The 25,465-nt window shown below is 37.3% G+C and overlaps 1 protein-coding gene across 1 annotated transcript in view; it reads left to right on the forward strand.

The window, feature by feature from the left end:
* Positions 1–614: 614 nt before the first annotated feature.
* TTC29 (tetratricopeptide repeat domain 29) overlaps positions 615–25,465 on the forward strand; it is a 135,974-nt gene continuing 111,123 nt past the window's right edge. The window contains exons 1-4 of the mRNA XM_063337074.1: positions 615–718; positions 3,584–3,680; positions 7,474–7,557; positions 21,847–22,070. Of these exons, the coding sequence (XP_063193144.1) occupies positions 709–718; positions 3,584–3,680; positions 7,474–7,557; positions 21,847–22,070 (415 nt within the window). The 5' untranslated portion in view covers positions 615–708. The remainder of the gene's footprint in view (positions 719–3,583; positions 3,681–7,473; positions 7,558–21,846; positions 22,071–25,465) is intronic.

Below are 25,465 nucleotides of genomic sequence, written 5' to 3' on the forward strand. Positions count from 1 at the left end.
TGCTCTTTTCCACAACTCAAAAGTCCTGAAGGATGTCGGAGATCACAGATCCTGAAGGACAAAAAAAAGCCTGCTCACTCCAAGTGTTCATGTATAATCTAAGAGACTGCCCACAGACCTTCCTGTAAATATCGATGTGATACTGTCACTGACTCCTGCCAACTGCAGAAACTTACTCAGCTTTGAGAGCTGCTCCCGTTTGAGATAAGCTTGTTTGGCGCCCATTTGAGCTGCGCGCCAACACCTCCCGTTAGCTAGAGGCCCCGTTCACGCCAAACACCTCGAGCTGTGCTGATTTCTCACAGCTTCCACATTTTTCGTGGTCGAAAGCGGGTCTTGGCGGCTGGCCTGGCCCGCAGGCCTCTGGGCTTGCCCCTCACGCTCCGGCGGCGGGCCGCCTCACGGAGCCCGAGGGCAGAGCGGCCTCGCCCTGGGGCGGCCTCAAGCGGGCGGCGGGACCTGAGGAAGCCGGCTTGGGGGAGGCGGCGGGGCGGGAGGCCCGGCCCTCGGCACCGCCCGCCCCCGTCGCTATGGCGAGGCCGCGGGCGTCCCCCCGGCTGCGGGCGGCGGCAGGAGGGCCGAACCGCCGCCGGGCCGCGGGCCGCGAACGCTGCCAGCCGCGGGGGCCGCCTCCGCCTTCCCGCCCGCCAGGCCCCGAGTAACGGAGCCGTTGAGCGCCGGGGGAAGGCCTCATCCTGCAGCCGCACCATGAGCAGAGGTCCGTTCCCCTGGAAAGCTCAACTAATATATATTAGGTTTTTTTAAGGGCTGAGACAGTACCAGAGGGAAGGGTTGAGGGTATGTGGCTTATGGGGGTGGTTAATAGGTGAAGGGGGGGAAAAAAGTGTACCTGGCTGGTGGTGGGTGAGGGCCAGGAGGCAGGGAAGGGCGGCCATCTTCCCGCAGCTCTGGGTGGGACAGCCACAGGGACCAAGGAGGGACGGAGGACGGGTCAAGCGCTGCAAAACCAAGCGCTGGCTGGGGCCGTGGCCTCCTCCAGGTTACTTGGAACAAATTACACCCATCACACTGGCCATAGATTTAAAAAACTTACTGGTTTTTGGTTTTTAATCAATCATATCAGCGCTTCCAGTGTCGTAAAGCGGCATGACTGTAAGTCTGTCCTGTCACACATCATTTTATTTTATGAGGTGCCAGTTAGCAGCAAATGCATCCGCAAAGGCAGGTGGATGTAGCCATGTCCACTCCCTAGGCTGCTTCCCGTGCTGGGAAACCCTCAGCCCCCAGGTAGGCTTACGCACGCCTCAGAAAACACGTGGGAAGAGCTAGATGGGGCAAACAGGTTTCCTAAAAGATGCAGAGAAAGGCCATTACACTCAGTTGGGGTTTTACCTTTAGTTTCAATGCACGCTGGAGCGATTGCAGCGTGTGGGGAGATTCCCTTGATCATGTCATTAAATACAGCACTTCCGTAGAAACAAACTGCGCTGCCTTGTCTTTTGCTGAATTCTGTGGGCATTTGATTATGTAAATGAGATGGGGCTTGGGCCTTATAATAAAGGAGTAAAGGGGTTAGCAGTCTTTAAATTAATATAAAAGCATGTGTTTCAGAAGGCTTATACCTTCTGTCACGTGTCTCTGTGGTAATTTACCCGTAAAGATTAGTTACCTTGGAAATGAGGGGAAAACACAATCCGTTTCACTGTGAAAGCAACCTCCCACCTCTAAAATAAGAATTAAATTGACATTATCATGAAGCAGGTATTTTTTTTTCATTCCCAAGCTCTGAGCTTGAAATAGGAGTCAGGGCAATAGTTTTAATCCTTGTGAGGCACTAATGGTCTCTGAAAAATGCCTGCGTATGTGCCTTCTGTTAGTGTGAGACCTGTGTGCATGCCAGCCTGTCTTATCATATGCTTGATTTCTGTGGGGTGGGGACCTGGAGCGTGTCAGCCAGTGAGGAGATAACGTATGCTCCATCCAGGTCCCGTGTGGGTGCAACCTGGAGCCTGAGACCTGCAGCATGCTACAAAGTACACCTAGCCATCAATAGCTTTTCACGGTTGCAGTGGCTCTACCAGGGCTTTTAGGGTCTCCTCTCAGCTGCTTACCCACCCTGCCTTTTTTGCCCCATAGCTGCAGATGGTCAGCTCTCCTACCTTGCCAAATTCAACAGCTGCCATTAAAATGTGGTCTGTTTGCTTTTTCTCACCTAATACCACAAAACTAAGAGGCTTGTAGAAAGGTTTGCGTCTTCTCTGGGCTTCAATATTGTTGTTCCAAAGTTTAATTACTATTTCTCACTGAATAGCATCTTCCTAAAAAGAGATTTTCCTTTCTATATTGCTTCTGGATACAAACCTGTCATTCTCTGTAAGAAGTGTAATTTTTTATAGTGATGAATTACCCATATGTTTTCATTCTGTTGATTTCTTTGTCCATGACACACTTGTGTAAAATTTTGCCGCCTCTGATTGTAGATTAGTTTACTTATAAATACTATTTTTTCCTTTCAAATGTTATTGTTAGTACTAAGCCCTAAAATAATGACTTAGGGGAAAGATCGTATCCTGTCATCTTTTCAACCTATAATTGCCTTTGTTATTCCATTCTAACACAATTTAAAAAATTGCTTCACTATAACTGTAGCAAAATCTTGGATTAATGAAATGGCTTTTTATCCCAAAAAGGCTAATATAAAAAATATCTCCTAGTCTGATGCTGATCGTTCAGTATCAAGTTGATTCATATCTAACATTTATTTCCCGTAAAATAAATTTCCTTTCACTAAATGTAGCAAATAGTTAAATTCTTCCCCCCCTCCTATTATATTCTGTTTTCCCATTCCTATTAAAAGTTTGTGCCTTGAGGCCTACCAGCAGGGCATGCAATACTACATTAAACCAAATTTAAAAGTAAGGGTGCTCCTGCTGCTAACGTCCTCAGATCACAGACATGCAAAATGAAGGAACTGGCAGCTGAAACTTTAATGGTAGGAAGTGTAGACTGAATACTTGGGGAAAAAACACAGTAGCTCTATATGACAAAAAAGTCCTATTAGCATTTATGTACTTCAAAATGACGAGTTAGACGATTCTACCTAACTGTGGGGCGTTCGGCTTTTGTTTTAAGTAAACCCCTGTGTTGTAAGTATAGCATTACTTACATTTTTTATTCAAAGGATTGTTACGATTACGGTTATGTATTATTTTGAAAGTTAATACAGTGCCTGTTGTTCCGTTGCACACCGCATGTTCAATCATTTCTCCACCTTATGTATTAACTTAAAATATTATTAATAATTGGACCTAGATAGCTTCAGAAAGCACAGGGAATCACATGCAAGTAAGGTTCCTGCATCGGTTGTTCCTGTGCAAATCAAAAGCACTCCAATGAAAGAGAGAAAAACATTGAAAGTAAGGTCATGACCATTCTTATGCATTTTGTCCTACTGAAGTAATCTGAGGCCTGAAAAGATTTGTGTGGAACTGGAGTCCAGTTTTACACTTGGTGCACTGGAAATAAAAGAGGGTGGACTGGGAAGCAGCACAAGAAGGATAAAAAACTGCATCACTGCGAAGACATTGTTTCAAGTAAAGTTGGGTTTGTTTGTTTGTTTTAGTTAAAATGAATGTGTTGCCTCAAGCAGTCCTACAAAGCCCACGGGAGCATCCCAGGTTCATAGAGCAGACTGTTTGCCCCTCGTTAGACTTTGCAAGGTATGTACCTCTTTTCTTCCAGAGTATCGTTTTTACTGTGAATAGCTTCAATCAGCTACGCTGAGGTGACAACTTATGTTTGCTTTTTTGCAGTGTTTAAAACTGTAAAAATCAGAGGCAAGGAAATTCTCTCTTAGGAAAATTTTGTAATTAAAAGGGGAAAAAAAACCCCAAACAAAATAGGAGATGTGTTCTGTTTAAGGTAGATATTTCATCCTAATTTTTCAAAACCCCTTCAAGAGCAACAGGAAGTTATTTCCATTTAGCATTGATATGAATGTAGGTCATTGAAAATGTACTTATTTGGATGAAAAAACATGATTTTTTTTTTTTTCAGGCACAAAACAGTTTAGCGTTTCTCAAAATATAATGAATAAAACTGGCTTGAAAAACATTATCATATACTTAATAAATGAGGGAGTTAACAACAGCACCATAATACTTTCAAGCCCTCTTCATGTAGGCACATGCCTACATGGCTTTCCATTCCCTTGCGCTTGTTTCTCCTCCTAGTTACTTGTATCCATACATTTTTGTCTCCCTCAGTGAGTACTGGTCTCTCCACTATGCTCTTTTTGCTGGAATTCCTTCCATTTCTGAAAGAATTGTGCTTATTGTCTTCTTACTCCTCTTCTTCCCCGTGCCCCCCCCCCCCGCCCCAATCCTAGCATTCCCCTTAGCCTTTGTCTGAAAGGTTTGGGGCATCTCAGAGTTCAGCAGCTGTGTCCATGTCTAAAAGCACTAAGAATCCAGAAACATGGTACCCTTGGGCCCAGTCTTTCTGAGGGGCTCATACTGATGGGTGTCCTCTCACACACTGATAGAATAAGGCCATACAGTGGTGTCTTACAATTTTATTTTTTTTTCCATCTTTTATGGCTGGAGCCGTGTTCTGCAGCCATCACTTTTTCCAGTAACTATGTTGCTGGAGAACTCACCACAGAGGTAGGAGGCTTGATTTTTCCCTTTACTTGGGGAGTTTCATATTCAAAAAGATCATTCTGCAGCAGTCCCATAGAAGTTGTGCCTATTTGCAGAAAAGAAATGTGTGATGCTGTAACGGTCGAGACGGTGCTGTAGATGCCTAGTGGTTAGAGCAAGACAAGCTCTGCCATTTTCTTTGATAAGAAGTTTTGAGAAAACTGGAGTCTGACTTAACAGAATAGGCAGTGGGGATAGAAAATCAGGTGAGAATCAGTTTCATCATTTATGCAATTTTGTTCTGTTCTTTGATTGAAAAGCTAGGTGTATTTATCATGCAGTTTATTTCTAGGAAAAATATCAGTATCCATTTTTTTGCTGTATGGTAACAGAAATAATTACAGGAATGCATGGTGTAAAATGCTAACTCTGGGATAGGTGTCCGTTGGATTAAAATATGTTTGTCTTTAAGAAGTGAGTGATTTAAAATTAAATAGGAGCCAATTACAGGTGAAGTAGACTTTTTTATAAACTATTTATGAAATATTGTGAGTCATCATGGAAACACTGGAGAAATAAGGCTAAAACAGTTTGCAAAAAGCAAGTGACAACTTTTGGAAGAAAAGAAACAATGCCTCTTAGCCAGTGCCATCCTCACCTCATTTCTTTATTAAGAAACAATGTCCATTCCAAGTCACAGTCTCAGTTCTTCACATTAATTGCTTTTATTGTTTTTAATTCTCATTGCATGTATCAAGACATTTAAAAATAATGATTATTTGAGTTGATGGAATTTTCTACTGTGTATTTTTTCTGATGTATCATCCGCCTGTCTTTTCTGTGTTATTGCTACATTAACAACATTGATAATAACAGCCAGAATAAGATAAGTCATTTTGGTAACTTAAATTCTTTATGATGTATGACCGTGTTTGTAGTTGCATCAGTCCAGTGCAGGGCATTGCAGAACTTACATAAACAGTAATTGGTTTGCAAGTTGTTGCTTTTGGTTTTTTCCCCCTGGCTGTAGTTATCTTTAATTTAGAGGGTGTTACCAATCAGAACTCAGAAATCTATACCTTAACTATAAGGCAGGTGACATTTGAAATTGTAAATGATTCTATGGGCTTTTCACCTGATTGTTTTTTATTAAAATACTTTGAGAAGGTAATGAGAAGGCATCAGGCTTCCCTTTGTTACAGTTCAAGATGATTTTTAACTGCAGTGTGGATTAAATTGCAGCAAACTGATAGTGATGCCTAGGAATTTGCTTTTTTCAGTTTGGAGGTTTGGGCTCCCCCCTCTCCCCATATCTGGTGTGTTCTCTGTGTGCTACTGATCTGCAGAAAGCTCGTTTTTGCAGTCTTAAAGTACAAAGGTCGGTCAGGGGGTTTTGTGTTGTCTACTGAATACTTTATGTTTAATTACCCAGAGATACTATTTTTCATTTTTTCTATTACCTCATGTAAGCCTATTGTATATTGATGTTTTACATCAGTTTAAAATATACAATAATTACCTTATCTTCAGTATCCTAATGACATTGTGTCTCTTCCTAAATTGTGACTGTTTTGGTGTGAAAATTTTGATAGTGATTATATTTTTGGTATCGACTGTAACTGAATTTTTATGGCAGTATCCATAAGGTGTACATTTTGCACAGTCAGCAGCAACTCATATGGATTGTGGTATGCGCAGCTGGAAAGCACAAGCCTCTGTTGGTGCAGCTCGGTAGTAGTAAATTCTGGAACAAATTTAAATGCCCTATTTGTGCCGGAAGTTTTCACTATTACATTGCTTTAAATACAGACATGTCAAAATATCTCTACATTGCTTAGCTATTTTGTTTTCATTTAAATGAACTTCATGAAGTGTCTTTGGTATTCTCAGAGCAATAAGAAGCATGACGCTTATATTAGCTAACATTATGAAAAGAATTTACTCTCATCCCTGTAATGAAAGACAGCAGTGCAATACAAACAGAGGAAGAGGAAAGTAATAGATTTATGTGGAACACTAATGTTGAATCTCTTTTATCTTTGAGTGATTAACCAGACAATCTTTACGCTCTTTTAAAGAAGAATAAAAATAAATTCACATTACTTTTATAAAGATAATATCCTCTACAGTCGGGATATCAGAATCTATTTAAATACACTTTATGGTCAGTAAGTGCATATTATCCTTTAAAATTCAAAGCACCTCTTGTGTATCAGAGTGGAGATGCAAAGAGATGATGGCTCAAGTGAAAGGTGAAATGATGTACAGTTCAAATTTTAAAATTAGATCCATGCATCCTGAAATTTGCTGTTTATTTTAATACCCTTAGAATTACCCCCTTAGTGTCCAACTTTTGCAATATGCTGCTCAAACTGTGGAAAGCTGGGAGCAGTGTTAAAAGTCTGCATTGCATTAAGGAAAACATTTTGTATTGGGTTTGGGATTGTTGGTTGTTTTTTTTTTTTATTTTGAAAAAGTTAAAAACAAAATAGATTGGACCACTCTGATCCATATTGATAATGCAAAAAAGTAATGGTTCTGGTTTAGAAAACAGTTCAAATATGGATAGCTTAATCAATTATTATTGATTTAGCTAATACACAATTTCTTCTAGCTTAGACAGAATTATCAGATAACCAGGTCCTTGAAAGCTAATACCGACTCTGTTTTCTTTCAGAAATAAAGATTGGAAATAGCTACAGACGAAAAAATTAAAAAGATATTTGTATGTGTTTATAGAATGTCTGATATATTACTTTGTCAATATTTCAGTTTTTAGCTCTACTTGGCAATGCTAATATATTATACATGCTGCAGAAGTCTATGTTAGCACCTCACAGGGTTTCTTTTAATTTTTTTCATTTAAATTTAGGATTCATTTGATCAAAGACAAAGATGGCATAGATGATTATTTGGCGAAGAATATCAAAGGGCTGTCAAAACAAGAAGCTGCTGCGTAAGTTGGCTTTTTTGAGGCATTTTAACATCCATAAGTTTATTGTTTCCTTTGTTTCTAGTCATCATAATCATTTAAATTTAAAGTTCCCTAGGCCCTACCCTTTTTAGTGGAACTTGGCATTTAAAAATTGAAGTTGATATTAAATAATGATGGTTCATTTCTCCTGATCTTAAATATATCAAAGCATTTAACTCCTTGGTTTTACTAATTTGTATATTTACCAAAGTATTACAGCACATTTGTAACATTATTGTTAAGATTGTGTCAGTAATTATATTTGAAATTGTGCTGCATTTTTGGGGTTTGTTTTTTTTTTTTCTGAGCCTCTGTGAAATATCTCCTCTGGGGTGGAAGCTTAGTATACCGACATACACGTTCTTGTAATTCTGAATTATTATTTAGCCAAGCCCAAGTGCTGACTTCTGCGGTGAAGCATTTAATACACCATTAGTTATTTAAAAACCCAGTGAATGAAAGAAATCTAGATAACTTTTGGTTTCTTACAGCTGAGGTATTTACATTTAGAAGTTACAAGAGACTATGACTGACTTCTTCTTCTAGAGTCTTTTAACAGATCTGGGGTTCAGCACCATCAAAATTAATGAAAGAATTCTAACAAATCTGAATTGCTGGTTGCTTAAGTGAAATGATTTATTTATTTCAATATTTAAATAATAAAAAGATGCATATACAAGGACTCTAGGCACCCTAACAATTAATATTACAAGATCACCCTTGCAGCATAAAAACTTTCTATCGATCAGACAGGAATTCGACCAGCTAGTTTCTTGCAAAACATGCTTCTTTTCTGCTTCCTAGCCTAAGAATGTACCCGCAAACCTTCCCTAAAAACTTTCCAATTAAAATCTAGAAAACTACCCAATTTGAGTTGAGGGATAATAACTTTAGCAGTGTCCTAAACCCATACCATAAAATACTCAGCCCGCAGACAAACTTTTTTTTCCTGTGATACATGTCCAATTCACCTTTATTTTTACAATGGTGACATGATAAAGCTAATAAGTGTTCTGACTGTCAGTACAAAGACTGTAATGTATTTGGCCTGATGATCTAGGAGAGCAATTTGTTTAAAGCAAACTCGTACCCCATTTCTTTTGTTTGAACTAAGACTGGGTTCAAAGATGATGGACTAAAGATTCGTTCAATGATGGGATTGGGCAGGTCTTCCTCAGTATGTCATCCTAAGGTTTGCAAAGGTCAACGTGTTCCTTTGTCTCTGGAGGAGAGACTCTGTTATCGTGGTCACAGTCTGTGGGAGAGAGCAGCGTGACAGGGAAGTGAGTTAGGTGAGGCAGTGGGAAGTGCCACATTGCTGCTCTGTGAGTACACATGATTGACGTGGGGCAGTTACCTTTGATCATGCTGTCATACTAATTGTGCTAAGTGTCATAGCTGGTTTAAATATTCCCTGCTTAAAGAGAAGGAAACTAAGATTGGTCTGTGACTCGGTCACATTCTGCATGAGCTAGACCAACATGAGGAACAGATCCTCCCTGAGAAAATGCTGTGTTGACAGAGGTCCTGTCCCCTGAATTAAGGGTAGCGTAGTTGCCCTGTGGGTGGGGAAGAAGTATCAGACCTCAGGGAGGAAGCACAGAAATAAATACATTTGCTTATTGTCACCCTAGATCCATACCAGCTATGCAGTGCTGCTGTAGTCATTACACTACAACAATTGTTACAGCCTGACTTGCCTTCCCAGTGAGCTGTTTCAGTCTTTAGCCCCAGTGGATTTCCACACTTCACACACCATGCTAGGGACAGAAGTGTTCTCTCTGTGATTACACAGGAAGTCACTGCTATTTTAGGAAGGCCTTGGGGCTTCAAAGTGCATTTTACAGATCTGATTTGATCAGGTCAGCCTTTTACTGCTATTGAAAAAAAAAATGCCCCACAAACAAAGGGAACAAAACAACAAAAATACCAACCCAGAAAACCCTCCTGTACAATTTTTCTTTTTATATCCAAACCGTGAGTCTGGAGGTTGTGGAAAAGGAAACCAGCAAGCAAATCCACAATGAAGTGAGAATTTTATCATCTGTTCCACAACACCTACATAAAGCAAGATGTTTACTTACTGTTTTGTAATGTGCTGTTTTTCAAAGTTATCAAAGCCTCTTAGAAGATTAAACTGAAATATCATATGTATTCTGGTTTATTTCTATGGAGATATTTAAAGTATATCTTTTAAAAGATTATGTTCATGTTCTGTGTATTTAATTATTCTCAGAATTTTAGCTTTTGCTAATAGCTCAGCAGTTACAAAATTTCTGTAGTATGTGATTTACTAATGCTGTTCCATAAATACGATACAATCATTTGAGAGCAAACAAATGGTAACAAACTAGCAGCTACACAGTTATAATAGTACTAGGCTAATCTAGTTATAAGAGACTAAATGAATCAACTGTAATTTTAAACCGATTTATAAAATAAGGCAATGCTGTATCTGTAAACGATCATACTGAATTAGAGTATTTTGTATGTCTCAGCAGACAATAGATGTTTTTATTTTTAAAAGTGTGAGAAATGGCTTCTAATACGCTGTGTAGTTTTTTTTAATATTGTTTCCATTCCAGAAGTAATTATTGCACTTCTTTATAAAAGGACAGAATATCTTTCTTTTGCCACCTAAATATCTGTACTTTTGTTTAATATGGAGGTTAACTTGATAAGCCAGTCATCATTTTGCCAAGACAAATTCTTGTAGCCACACTCCTGCTTAATATTAAACATTCTTTATTTTTTTGGTGTATGCTAGGCAGATAACAAATCTATTACCTCCTAAATAAAGGACTGCATGGGTAGTATCACGTTTATGGAAACAAAAAACATTCTTTAAAGCTGTTCCCTAAAACTGTATCCTTCACAATATTCTTTAAAATTAAGATAAGCTAGTTTCTTCATAGTTGAAGGGAAAAAAAAAGGTTGCAGTTATCTTTCTATTATACAGTATTGTACTCTGTTCGAAATGACAGCAAATGAGAGGAATTCTGTTAAGTGTGTTTATGTTATAATCTCATTTTTCTGTGGAAAAAAGTGGAGATGTTTTTCATTTTTTTATTTCTAATAATTTTTTATCCCAGGGTGATATGATAGAAGACGAAGAAAAAACAGTGCTTAAGAAAGATAGTACTTTAATTATATTAAAACAGGGTATTGCTTTGTGGTTTTTTCATTGATTTTGCTTTTATTTCCTTCTCTAAGACTTTAACTTGAAATAAGAAGTAAATGGGGTGTAAGAAGCTGGAAAAGGAAAAAAAGTAAAAGTTCCCATTAATACAGAATGTGACTGCTTTCTTGCCACAGAATTAGGCTTTTGTAAGCTTATGAGGAGGTTGGCTGACTCCACTGGCCTTCAGTGTGCTTTCCCTGATACTTTCTGTTCTTGATCTTGACTCCCCAAATCATTAATGGCTCAAAATCGGGTTGCAGTAAAAATTAAAAATTGCCCTCATGACTGATTTAAGAGTCAAAAAGTTCCTGATGAACTGTGAAGTAAGGCTTTTTCCATCAAGAGATTGATTCCAGGGTTGAATCTTCAAGTGAGTTTGGAGCCTAGAATGGACCAGAATTTGATACTGTCATTCCTGTTTCCTGATCTTTTTGTCAGGGCCAGAAAGATCAAGTAACCGTTCTCTCCTCTTCATACAAATGAAAACTGTCCAGACAACCATATCATCAAAAAGGAGTTAAAGACTAGAAAGAGAGACTTCAAAATCTTTTTGATGAGAGGAATGGGGTTTTTTAGTAGTAATTAACAATTATACTAGATGTATTTCTGTGAATTGGATGATGGAGTTCTAGTGTCCTCACTTGAGACTCATTGATAGTCAGATGACATCTAAATTGTTTTACAGAGATGGTAGGGGCTGACCTAGATATGCAGGAAACTTCTGTTTGTGTTTTCTGTCTTGTGAGTGGTGGATCAGTATGTTACGGAAAGCTTGCCTTGATAAATTTTTGTCAGTAAAAACATGCTCTGATACGACTTTTTCAGGCAGGAGACAAGATTATCTTATACGCATTCGATCAGATGTGTTTGAGATATAGTATGTTGTTCTGCTTAGAATTCACCAGAAGGCTGGTCCACTTCAAGGTTACTGGAACACAAAAAAGCAAAGGCTTTCATTTGCAGGTGGGCTGTGACCCCCAAAGCAATTGCAAGTTATCTCAGCTAATACTGAGATCAATCGAGATTAACTGATCCATCATTAAACTACTTTGCAGATTTTATAATGAAAACTGGAATATAATATTTTTACTCTAGGAGTGAATGTAGTAGCAATGCTTTGCTTTCATAAACCTTTGTCCTCTGCAAAAAAGACCAAAAGGGTTTTCACCTTAGTTTAACTGATCCAGAGAACTAGGTTAATCACCCCGTATAGAAATAATGAAGAATAAGTAATTCGATTAGTTGAGCTCCACCTTTTAGGATTCAAACAGCTGCTTTAAAGTAAGGTGAATTATACTTTTGAGGCACCTATTTCTCTCCATTGCTTATATAGAGAGCTTAGAGTGACCAGATTGGATGTAGACATGTACGTTTATTGCTGAATCCCACACTGGAGAGCCCTGGGAATTTTGAAAGCTGTCAAAAGGATCAGGTAGAAATCTGAGAGAGTTGCATTCACTAATTCCTGAGGCAGCATTTCTGCAAGAAGCTTGTAAGTCCAGAACAAAAGTGACCTGGCATAATTGTAAATCTTCTCTTGGTGCCATCTGATAGAAGATTATTTTTCCATTTTTCAGGGAGAGAATTAAAAGGGACAAATCATTTACTATCCTCCCCCTCGCCAAGTTTCTGCTGTTTTCAGTGCCAGTACCAGCTAGGTAGGTTCAGGAAAAGATATGTCAGACAATTAATGAGGGATTAAGTTTTAGTGCTCAAGATAAGTTTGTGGAAATGAAATATTTCTTTCCTACTTCCTTACTTCTTCTACCAGTTGGTCTCTGAATATTCAACCCTATCTGTCCTCCATGACTAAAGAGGAAGAAACTTCCTCAACTGATTAGAGGTCGGGATGATCTGGAGAGTCCACTGAGGGAGAAGAATGGGGTTTGTGGGCTGATGGAGAGGAGAAGGCCTGGCTTGAAGAGTGTTTTATTCTTTATTTTCATCATAGCCATGAAAGACTAGGAAGCCCTGCTAGACTGGGCTTCTTCTAATCTTGTCCTCTGTTTATAAGTTATTTAAATTACAAGAGTTTTGGTACTCAGTTTTAGATTTATTTGCTTTTCTATTTGTCCTTATTCTAGTCTTTTGTGTTGATGAACCAGTTCTTTAAGGACCGAGCACAAATAGCTGATTGGGGTTTTGATTAATCCGGACTTTTTAGTAGCCGTCACCTCTACCAAATAAATTAGTAAGGTGACTTCATAGATGACCTATGAAATCTCTTACTCAACAAATAGGGCAGAGCATTTTTTCATTGACAGCTTATCGTATTGCCATGTTTTCTTTTTCACAACCTGAAATCTTTACTGGGGCTTCCCAGTTTGAACATGCATACTTTAGGGTTGGGAATTTTGTGTTATAAGGTGGATTTGACCATTTCTGTGTTATGGAGTGAGTCTCTTAAGGGACAGGGGAGGGGCACTGCCAAGAATAAGTGTTATCTTGTTGGTGTGGGTTTAAGGGAAGGAAGGAGCAGGGGCAGCTGCTATTACTAGAAAGCTTGCAAAAGGCAATTTCAGACACAGACAGATAATGTGTAGGTGCAGATTCTGCATTTCCCTTGTATTTCAGTCCTTCATTGCACAGTACTTGGTGGTAGTGATGCACTGATTTGAGCTGCTTCCATTTCTTCTTTGTATAACACTATGAAGACGAGGGAGAGAGGAGAGCTCAAGGCAGCTAAAAAAGGACATAGCAGCAAAAGGAGAAGTAAACTGTTCTTTCCCTTTCATATTCAGGTCCTAGCAAGATTATGCTGTTCTTGCTGATGTCGATCTTTGGATATGACCTGTGAGCACCTTATGACCCTCTTTGTTCACATGACTCTGGTTGGACTGGTGGAATGTTGTGTCAACTCTTTTACATTTTGTAAGGATATTTCTTCACTTTTAAATACTAAAACTATGGAAAAGGGTAAATCAGAACCAAAGAAATGTATCCTTTCATAGTAAAAGAAATTTTAAATTAAGGCACTCTGTCCCAAACTCCCTGCTGATTGTGGAATGGGAGATGGCACAAGTCACTTAGTGAGCTAGATGATAAATTTTAAATTTCTTTCACAATATTATTTAAATATGTATTTTTTTTCGTCTGAATAATTCCTAACAATCTTGCTTGCCATGACCAAGATTCAATGTTTATTAAATAACTTTCAAAAAGAGATTTTTAGCACTTAGAGGCACACATTCTTTTTGGTCAAATGAATGATCTCTGCGAATTTTGGGCCTGATAAACATATTATTTAGTGTAATTAGGCAGTGATCTAAGGAGCAGAACTCTGTGGGAAGTGGATGGTTTGCCTTTCCAAAAGAAACTTCTCTGTGCTTTTGTGTAATGTGAAAGGTTTTTCTTGAAAAGGTTAAAAAAAGTTCTAATCAACTTCTGTACATTATGTAGAACTTCATTTTCTAAACTCTGCAAAAGAAAGTTTCATATTTAATGGGAAATCATGAATTATTCCATTTATTATCTACTTCCTCCTTTCAAAGACATGATCTGGATAAAAGGCGGGGTGAATAATTTCAAAAAATACAATACATTTTTAATGGGAAGGTGCAAACTACAGATTCTCATGACTATTAGCAAGTATAGAGGAAACAGAATTTTACTTGCAAAAACTCATCAAACTCTTGCAAAGATAAAATACATGACATACTTTAATAAAGAAGAACACAGTGAGCTGAAGTTTTTCTTTTTTTTATGTAACTTGTTGTTTTTACTAAGTTTGGTCTTACAGTTTTCTAGTGCTTTCATTTCTCAATAGTTCAACAATATTTAGTACTGAAGATAATGTACAAGCAATACACAACTGACTTCTATTTTTAAAACACTCCATAAAGGTGAAGCATCACTAACTTACAAAAATAGTCTGAAATAAAGAAAGCGTAATTTGCCTTCATACAATCATGACTTCCTAATAATTCTCATAGTGAATCATTCTGAATTGTGTAAAATCCTCTTTTTTCTTTTCTTCTTAATCTCTGTGTGGTCTGTTCGTCCTTAGACTACTGAGTAAGTTCTTTTGGGGACTTTAATGAGATACCATAAGCAAAAGCAAAAATACTGTGGGCATAGTTTGTAGCAATAGTACAATAAATGTATAGCCTTGTATAGGGTTTTATGATAATTAATAGCATCAGGTTGAGATGACACAGAAAGTAAATAGTTATTATTATGTTTTTCTAAAGACAATTTTGCACACTGTGAAAGAAACTTGCAGAGGAATTTAATGACTTTTGCGATATCATGCAAGTCAAATGGAAAAGGTTCCAAACTCAGATGTTTCCAGCTCTCAGTCCATTAGGTCAGCACTGAAATAAAAGAGGAAAGTTGAGAGATACTTCAGTTTGATAAATAATAGTCCATAAAATATGGTCGGAATTACTTTTTGTTAATGAACATAATTAATTTAGAAAGAAAAGCAGAAAGATTAATGAAGGTAATGTTTTTTTCTGATTGTGCTTGAAATAATCACAGGTATGTGTGCAGAGGTGTGTGTTCTTCTGTATGAAGAACATTTTTATAACAGTAGCACTTTTATCTTTATTTTCAGTGCTTTCTTTGCATTTGTGTTTAGAGACAGAATGTTCCAAAAGTTCATTGCTAAATTTATATTTCCATTTTCTGGGTTAATGAGGATTCTTAATTATTACAGTACTTACATTCATTTTAAAATACTTTTTCTGTGTCATCCTTTGATGTTTATAATTGATTAATTTTTCATTTTATGTAGTGTTAAAGTGGCAGCGTAGCTTTGAACAAAAGGAAGCGAGTTCAATATATGTGTTCTTTGCAGGATCCTGCTGACAGGTTATGCATCCACCTTTGATTGCATGATTTAGGTTAAAGTGTGGTTTGACAACAGTCAGAGACTGTGAGGCAGTAGATGAAAAATACTGCATTTCTTATGCTAAAAATTATTGTACCTATGTGGTATAAAGTACCTATATATTTATTTTCTGACATACTTTATTTTCATTTTTCTATTAATAGTTCTGAATACATAGCTCCATAAACCTGCTCTTATTTAAAGAAAATTTGAATTGTTGCAAAAGTCAGTTTCAAGTAGATGTTCTTCCCTCTCATGATATGGACAAATTGTCATGCAGTATTTTGTATTTACTCTTTGGAGTAGGGAATTCTTTTTATAACATTTGGGGGTTTGGTGGATTTTATGCTTTTTGTATTAGGACATTAGCTATTTCATCTTTATAATTTGGAATTAAAAAATATGCACCCCACCCCAATATAATTTAATTATCAGCCTTATTAATCAAAAATTGTGATGTGTAAGCTAACCGTCTATTACTACTTAATGGCATTTACTGTACTTTCATATCTTTCTTTAACGAGATTACTATAGCCTACAATTTAACATATTACCATCCAGTTAATATTTCATTAAAAGAAAAGTATTTAAACGGACAGTCTTTAAACTAGGACTAAAGAGGGCTGTGCCCTGATTCAGTTAAAAGGCTTTGTATCAGTAGCAGTATGTGGTGAAAATGTGGTGAGTACCTTGATCAGCTGAGGGCTTGACTCACCAAAGTTGTTATGTATATAAATTTTCACACTGAACTCAGGTGCTCGGATATATTTTCCAGTTAGCTGTGTGCCTAACTTTGGTGGATTGCAGCCCAGACACATGACAATGTAGATTTCGACACTGTGAGTGCATGGTTTTATACCACTGTAACCTGGATTGTAGCATCGCTGAATGCGATAGTCAAATCTTCAGCTTCCATATTACCAAGTATTTGCATAAGTGCTTTTTGTGTTCAGCAATGCCCTACAGAAGTTTTAACTAGATTTTAGATGTGGGTCACTAACGGTGTTGCAAAACTGTTATGTTTTTTGGCTGTCCAGCTATAACTGAACAATAATTCCTGTTTTGATTCCTAGGCAGAGCAGCCTGAAATTATAAATTCTTACAGCATGCTTGGCTTTTTAGTGTTTCATATAGTATATTCGTTTTTACTTAATGCATATATTTTTAAAATTTTAGTGAGGACATTCCGGTGTCTCATTGCTTATGCTGTGTGTGTTTGTATATAGGTTAAACACAAAGTAGCTAAGTATTCATATACTTGATGTAATTTTAACTTTCTTGTAGATTTATAGACAGGAAATGTTGGTGGGGAAGTAAAATGTATTTGTTTAAATAAACTTAAGCAAAAATGTCTTGATAATTTTTTCATAATTTTGTGATCCTTAGCTAAGGCATTTTTATCAGTCATTGACTTGCAACTGCAGAAGGAAACCCCAAGTGGATGAAACCTATTTGAATACAGTTTTTAAACATTACAATAATTGGTAGAGTAATTATTTTACACTGGAAGTACACTTTAATATTTTATATACTATCGTTGTTTAATCCATGCCATTTTGTGCTTTACAAAATGCGATTGCTACAGTACACTTGTATTGTAATCAGCAGCCGGCATTAACCTATAGTACTAATTAAATCATACAAAATCTAAAGACATGAACTGTGATATAAAAAAATAAATAAAATAAATCTGCCGTCGGAAAATAGTAACCTTTTGCACTTATTTTGCATGTCTGTAATTGATCACACCAAAGAGCAGGCATGGAGAATTAAACTTATGATAAATAATTTTGTTACGCTTTACTATTCTGATTCTTTCTAACACCAGTATCTGCCTCTTGGCCTCTTAATTTCTTTTCTTCTTTTCTCTCTTTCAGTGTAAAGGGTAGAATGCAAATAGCCTTGTTGTGCAGGATTTTAAGTTAAAGGGAATGCAGTATGGTACTGTCCTGATCTCCCAGCATTGCTTAAGAGTCTTGTAAAAGTACAATACCAAAACATAGGAAGGTCCTTGAGACAGTAACCACAGTGTAATTTCATTAGCCTCACTGAAGGTTAGTATTTATGATTTTTGCGCTGGTAAAGGCAGATTAGAATCAGATTTCTGTGATTCCTCAGTATGACTCTAGATCATTTTAGACCAGCAATGATAATAATAAAAGAAATCCATGCAAGAAAATTATATAAGTAGCTGTATAGTTTAAGAAAAGTAAAATGCCTGTAGCAATTTCCAGGTACACTTAGAGCACAGTGTTAACAATAGCAGTGCCTTTTCAAGCTTGCAGATATACATTCAATAAATAGCTGCTTCCACCCATGTCATATCATACTACATGAAATCATCATCTATAACATGGTACCACTAAAACAGCAACTTGAACTTTTGGTGGTTATTTATTTGGTGCTAAAAATTCTTCTGACACCCCCCCACCCTCGGCCCCCGTGACACACACGCAGAAGCGCACAGAATTTTTCAGCATCTCATGCATAAAATACCGCATCACAGTAACTGCCAGTGTAGGACGAACGTGTGATGCCCAGCCAGACCCACTCAGTGGACCTCATTTCACTGTTTTACCCAATCTGTGTAAATAAACATGCAGCAACATCAACAGGGTTTTGGTGAAGACTGAGATGAGTGTACGGTCAAAGGAACAGCGCGTTCTCAGCATCGTCTACATTTGTGCTAGGTATTGCGGTTTTCATCTGTTTAATTTCATGGATTTAAAAAAATAAAGCTGCCCTACATTTAAAACGGATTAATTGGTGTCTTTGTTTACCCATAAATACATAGATATCCTCCAGATTTCATTAAAAAATTATTTGTTTTTAAAAAATCCATCTGAAATCTTTTTCTGCTAGCATGCCCGTGGGATCATTCAAAGGGGAAAAAAGACTTTAAGTTTATATTCGTACCAAGGTTCAATTTTAAAATTAAACACAGCTAGCACGACAAAGCGGTGTGCTCATTCGCATTCTGCGAGTTTAGTTGCTTGCAGGCGACGTTTGCGCGTTTCTGGCACGGCGCTTTTGGGGCAGCGGGTCAGGTCGGCCAGCCTCGGCGGCAGCGCAGGGCGCGCTTCTTCCGCGCTTCTTCCGCGCCCCGCTCGCAGCGATGCGCGCCCTGCCTTTGATCCGTGCCGCTGCCCTTCTTTGTTCTGCGGCCCTGCCCGGCAGCGGCACGATTAACGTGTCCTGGCTGCAGTTTTCCAGATTTCCAGTAGATGCCCCCAGAGACCATTAAACCTCTTGGACGTCTTCGGCTTCAAGCAAATGAAAGGCCAGTCTTTTTTCATTTTGCTGCTTGAAGTAACGTAATTGTTCAAAGGAAGCCTAAAATCGGCGTGGATGCAATGCAGAAAAACAAACTTACTCGTTTAATAATATATCATAATTTGTTAGGTGGTAAGGTTCAAAAGGTTTAGTGTAAACTAGTTTACTAATGTAGTAGGAACATACTGTTAACAGTTGGGTTTTATAACATAAGTCATGTACATTTAATTAGGTATCAGGTTTTGATGTTAATATTAGAAATAAAGTAATCTTCGGTTATGTAAAACACGAGATGTTCTGTTTAACCTCTCATTGTACCTGCTGCTTGACGTCATAAAAAGCAGTATGAGAAGGATTTTGAAGATAGAGAATTTATAGTTTATCTCAAGATATCACAGAAAGTTTACTTCTGTCCCTGGCTTTACTCCTCTGTTTGAAAGCGCAGTTTGTTGGAAAATAAGGAGGCTGGCATTTTCATCTGGAACTTTGATAACTGAAAACATTCAACTGAAACAATTTCAGAAATCGTTGCAGTGTCAAGCTCTCGTAGGTGTCACGAATACCATTCATCCCCATAACAGCATTCATTTCTAGCCCTATTTTATTGTTTGTGTGTGATCAGTCACTTGTGGCTTATATATTGCAGAAACTTAAGGAAACAATAGTATTATTATTTTGCGCTTTGCGTGTTTTCTGTTTTTAAGTATAACTGAGAGATAACTTCCGTCTTCATGCCTCTAAAATTTGAATGGTTATACAGTAGATAGCTTCATTGCTTGTGAATTGGTCAGTTATCTTTGCCTAAGAAAAAAAGGGTCTCTGTACCGTATGATTACTTCAGCACTATTTCATTTTCTTTATTAATTGGGATGGGATTTATTAAAAGAATATTGACACTAATTTTTAAAACTGACCTGTTTTACTCTATGTTTTGTTTCCCTGTATTGATTTGCTAATAATGCTGTCTTGTGGGGAAAATGTGCTTTGACTTCAAGTAAAATGCATCAGGAGCCAGGTTTTCTATTTATACGAATATTGGTACTGCGTTCAGTGAGTATGCAGAGAGTGTCAAAAATTAACTGAATGACGCTTTGTTTAGTCACTGTTAAGATCTTTTGGCAGTACTTTCTTGTTTACTTCTAATACATCTAATGATCTAATGCATACACACACATGTACACATCTATGGATTGCATGATATAAATAAATGTGTCTGCTCTACAGATTTTTATTCCACTGCTCTGAGTTATATTACTGTAGGATTCGGTCCTAAGCCTTTGGAAATTAGTAAAATTTTTTTACCTATATTCTTCAATATTTTTTTTTAGTTAGGATTTTAAAACAGAAAAAAGAAGGCATTCTATATACAGAGTAGAGAATACATTCTGCTGTATTAACATAGTATCTTTACAGTATTTTTAAGCTATATACTGTCCATCTGATATATGACAAATATAGCATATTCTGGCAAATTAAAATTTAAATGTTTAAAGATATTTTTCATTTACTTCTCCAATGTTGCAAATGTTTGCTGGTACAGAATAGTTGGATATTTTCCCTTGTCTGTGTGAACAATGTGTGCTTTTCAGTCTCAAAACCCACCTACTTATATATTAAAGTTAAATTCAGTACTCTCCAGTCTAAATCATATCAGGAATTTGTGATATTTTTGCGTTCAGTTCTGGTACTAAAATGTAAAAAAACACATATGAAGGACTAATGTGCCTCTGTGTAGTAATTAATAGATTTTATTTTAATCATATTAAATATGAAATAATATAGATTATTTACTTCTGACATTGCACATTACTGTTTATTTCATTGACAGCTAGCTAAGAAGTTTTTTACATCATTTCGTCTTATTAGCGTTGTTTAAGAACTGCAGTAGCTCTTTTTAGGCTAGAAGTATTAGTCTCGTTAAGCTATTGCTTAGCATGAGGTCATCTGAATTTATTGCATACGCTATAAATTTCAGGTTTTAGAATTCTATATTTATTTTAAAGCTGCTGAGAATTTGAAGTTAAGTGGATTTTAATTTAAAAAGACAGTCTTGAGAACCCTTTGGAAACTTAATGGAATATACAAAATAAAATGAACACATCTGGGTCCTTGCCGTTTTACTGGGACAAAGGTTTGTTTTCTCACACTAGATACCTGCGCCCGCCAACCTTTACATCTCTACTTTAGTGTTGCAGGCAGTCCCATTGGACTCATAGTTTTCACCGGGATAGGACACAATGATTGTTTCATGCCACATAAAAGAAATATTTTGATTATTTCCATAAATAACACCTCAAAAGATATATTACCTCTTGAGAATATTTGATTACACAACTTTTTGATATGTGTATCTTATCAGAGTTTATGAGTGAGATAACTTTGATATAAATTCATCGTTGCATCATTTGATTTTAGAATTAGGGAGAAATTATCAAACTTCCGCATCAGTGAACCAGTTCCAGCTGAAGTTATATGCTAAACAGCAGCAAAATAATATCTAATGATTATGTTTCTGGCATAGCATTTGTTTGACGTTTTAAACCAAGCCATCATATCCTACAGCAAAACTATTTAACATATACATTGTTTTGACATGTGGAATGTGCCTCATTTTTCCCTGTGCACTGTTTTAAAGCAAACTAAGAGTTCATTGCGTTTTCATGAGGTAGTGTAAACATGGAGGGTTTCCCCCATCATTCAGCCTTTTTTACCAATACCAGCTGAAGAATACCAGTATATTTTTAACATGTTTTCAATATATATATTGGTATTTATTCATTGTTGCCACATTTACTTCCCTAGGGTATGACATTCATAATCGTATTTTAGCAGAATGCTTTGTGAGCAGAGGAAAAAATACCCTTTCCCCGCTGCTGAACTGCAGAGGTCTCTTCTTGAGAGCCGTTTTAGTTATCTGTACTTATTTGGCAAGGTGGAGAAGAGAATACAGGCTTAAAGGCTTAAAATCTATCTTTCTTATTCCCAGTAACAGGAATTCGTACAAGAAGAACATCTGCATAGACATGCTGCGACAGGGTTATCACAAGTCCTTCTCCGAGCTCTTCACTCTGATACAGAAGTGGAATGCCTTGAGGGAGGCTGCAGGGCCTGGGTCAGCCATATGGCAGCAGAAGTCCCTGGAGGAGCAGCCTGATAAGCTGGATCAGCTTTACCACTTCCTGACCAGGGCTGAGGCAGCCCAGCGAGCAGGTAAATGGGGGGATTGTGGGTAGCAGAGCAGCGGGAGCTGCAGCCGCCAATGCCTGGGGGAAGCTTCCAAATTGTTTCATGTATGAATTTGAAACGTTACTGCATCTTAGCACATTTCAGCCTTAGTCAACTAAGCTGTATTTATAGAATAAATGATTAGGAGCTGCAGATATCAGGAGAGGTTTTGTGAAGGAAAAAAAAAAAGGGAAAAGCATGTAGAGTGCATTATGATATCATCAGAAATGTTTGATGTGTTTATAGCTTTGATAACATCTCAATTATTTTCTCATAGTTTCATTATTTATTGTTTTTCTTTCTCTATTGATTTGAGTAGCTGGTTTTGTATTAGAAAAATTTAATAGGTGAAACACTGTTTCACACAGTAATAGTTTTATAAATCTGATTTTATTAAATACCCTGTCTGCTAACTGTGTTTGGATTTGTGACTGACTTAAAAAGGATTGTGAACGTGTCAAATAAAATGCAGCACACAGATGTAACATGCCACCTGTGAATTATTAGATATTAGTGAAGACATAACTCCAAATTACTGGATTTTCTCTATTGCCTACTATTTACTAAGCACTCATATTTATCGTTTCCTTTTACTATAAATAGTAACATAACTTACTCTGTCTCTCTCCTTTGGTATAATTGTAGGGATGGAGGCAGCTAAAGCTCTAACTGCAATGCTGTTTCATGTCTGAGCTGATTTCACTATAGTTGGCTTGTTTCAAGTTGCATTTTGATCATTACAAATATGAAAATCTACAATAAAGCTCATGAGTCTGGAGTCTAAGCTTTTTGACTTAAATTTAGAAACGGACAATTTCATTTAAAAAAGGAACAACAAAAAAACCCCTTTCAGCGCTTAAAAAATGTTCATTTAAAATGTTTATTTTATGTTTACTATGAAAGCCAAAGGTTGTGTTTCTTTATTTAATTCACTGTGATTCTAGGCAGGAAGTCTAGCCAGCCTGTGATTGGAAGGAATCTTCAGATTTGTCTGGAGCATGACTAAAACCTGAATAGGCACCCCTGTAGCTTGCAGGAACGCAAGAGAGAAGCTTGTGCTCAGCCTGCCCTGGCAGAAGCGTATTGCCAACACTTGGATGTTCGAAAAATAGTAGATATGTCTTATCTTGGTGGGCCTGTTTCCTGCAGCTGCTTGAGGAGAGCATTTTGCCTCTCTTCAGTGCATGATATTTTTCAGTGTTACAAACTGACGTGTGACGACAGAGTTGGCAAACACGCTCCCAGAGAGTCAGGGTGCTGCTGACAGTGCTGTTTCTGCCCCTGAAAGGCAGGGGCCCTTTCTCTCTCTGAATTCAGCATTCATTGTGTGATGGGCTCTATAAGTTCACAGAAACAAGACACCACCATTTGTCTGACTGATTGTATCTTGCCTCTAGGAGAGAATATGTCCCAACTTTGCCCATTAAAGTTGTTTAAAATAAAAGAAAACAATGAGAATGTGCCAATAGACCTGGCAAGCACATTTACTGAACTGCTAGATCAAGGTATAGTTAGTTTTGATTTTTTCACGAGTTTCAGTGAAAGCCTTTGCACAAATCTCGTGTTTGTTTTAAATGAGGCTTGAGTCACCTGGCGCGTGAAGGGGTGGACACTAATTCATGTTGCAGGTGTTAGAGATAGTAGTGCCGTGAAGATAATGTATGAATTATATGTCTCATCAAATACTCATTCAGTAGTTCCGCTAATCCAGTTACTCTCTGATTCTAATCAAATTGCTTGGGGCTCTGGCTTATGATCTCCTGACAACTCCAGTTGACACCATTTAAGAAGCATTCAGCAGTTCTCCTCAGCTGCAACTTACCATGATGTAGCAGCCACAGCAGCAGCTGACCTGCATTTGCTCATCAGCCACCATAGTTCTAGTTTAAAAGGCTGAAAGTAAGCTTTGGGGTTGCAAATGGAGGGAGGTTTGTAGTGTGATTGATGTTGCTAACATTGGGCTAGCTGAAAATTTACCTGTCTCAGGTATGCTGTCCTAAGCTAAGAGTTGTGTTGAAGAAGAGAGTAGCTGGTGTATATCATGCAAAAAAAAAAAAAAAAAAAAAAGTCCTTCATGACTTGTAAGTTTTTTGATGAATTTAAGCTTTATGAAGGGGTTGTTTTTGAACCTGAAGTGGTAAGTGGAAAACAAAGCTTTGCTTACTGTGTCAGTAAGTAATTTTCTTATTTGTTATTTAATATTTCTCACCTGATATTTTTGTATTGTACAGTGTTGCTGTGTTAATTGTGAATATAACTTAGAGCTGTTTCTCCTAAGTATAGAGTTTTATGGCTGTTACCACAGCGGACAGAGGAAGCTAGGTATTCATTCTTTTTGCATATTCATTGGTGGAATATGTTAATGTTTTCATTTTTTTGATAACTTGTAGTTGTAGGACACTGTAATGCTGGACATAAATTGTTTGCTTTAATAGAATCAGCACCATCCATCACAATGTGGAGGTTGATATCAATGACCAATTATTTTTCTTTCCGTTGGGATGGAAAATAGTAACACTTTGTTTACCCACATTACATTGTACAGACTGTTTACCTTTACATATGCCAATGAATGTTCTCTCTATTTTCATTTTCAGTGGAACATTTTGGTTGAACTTCAAATCATACAGGAGTCTTTTCTTTTTTTTTTTTTTAATTGGCTATTACTAATATTATACTGTGTGTAAAGAAAATATCTTTTTTCTGTCCAACTTAATTGCATTGTCATTGTTTTTGAATACTTCTCAAGTACTTAAAAATAGAGAGCTAACATTAATCCTTACAGCTTCTCAGAAAAATAGCTGACACAGTTACACTGTCCTAGGTATGGCTTTGTCCCCCCAAACCCTGGCAGGAATATTGGCAATACTGGACTGCATTCCTTTAGGCCTTTTTTGATGCAAGTAATGTAAATGCTTCTGACTTCAAAACTGAGTTGTTTCTAATTATTCCTTAATCTTCCTTCATTATCATGGACTAACCTCTATTTTTACTAGTTCTGGTCTCAGTAGATTAAAAAAAGGAGATGTTGTAGCTGTTTAAATATGTATTGTTGTAGGGGTTTATTACAGAAGAATGCAGGATAAATGCCAAAGCAATGTATCTACATAGCTCAGCATTTGATGTATACAGTTGTTTCTTGGCACGTGTATGAAAATGTTGGGTTTTTTTCCAAAAAGAAAGTTATATTTTGGGCCGTGGAATGGCCTGTCCGATTGCTTTCTTGCCTGCCTGATTGTACTGCTCAGAAAAGGTATAATTGTCCTTGAAAGCTATAATACAGTGCTGGCAGGTTGTTGTTGCTATCCCTTTGAAGAGCCTAGCTCCTACTCAGTGCTGTTCTGGGAGTTAGCAGGAGGGACAGTTTGAAGCCACAGTCC

The sequence above is a fragment of the Chroicocephalus ridibundus genome, chromosome 5, assembly GCF_963924245.1.
Source record: "Chroicocephalus ridibundus chromosome 5, bChrRid1.1, whole genome shotgun sequence".
NCBI classification, from domain to species: domain Eukaryota; kingdom Metazoa; phylum Chordata; class Aves; order Charadriiformes; family Laridae; genus Chroicocephalus; species Chroicocephalus ridibundus.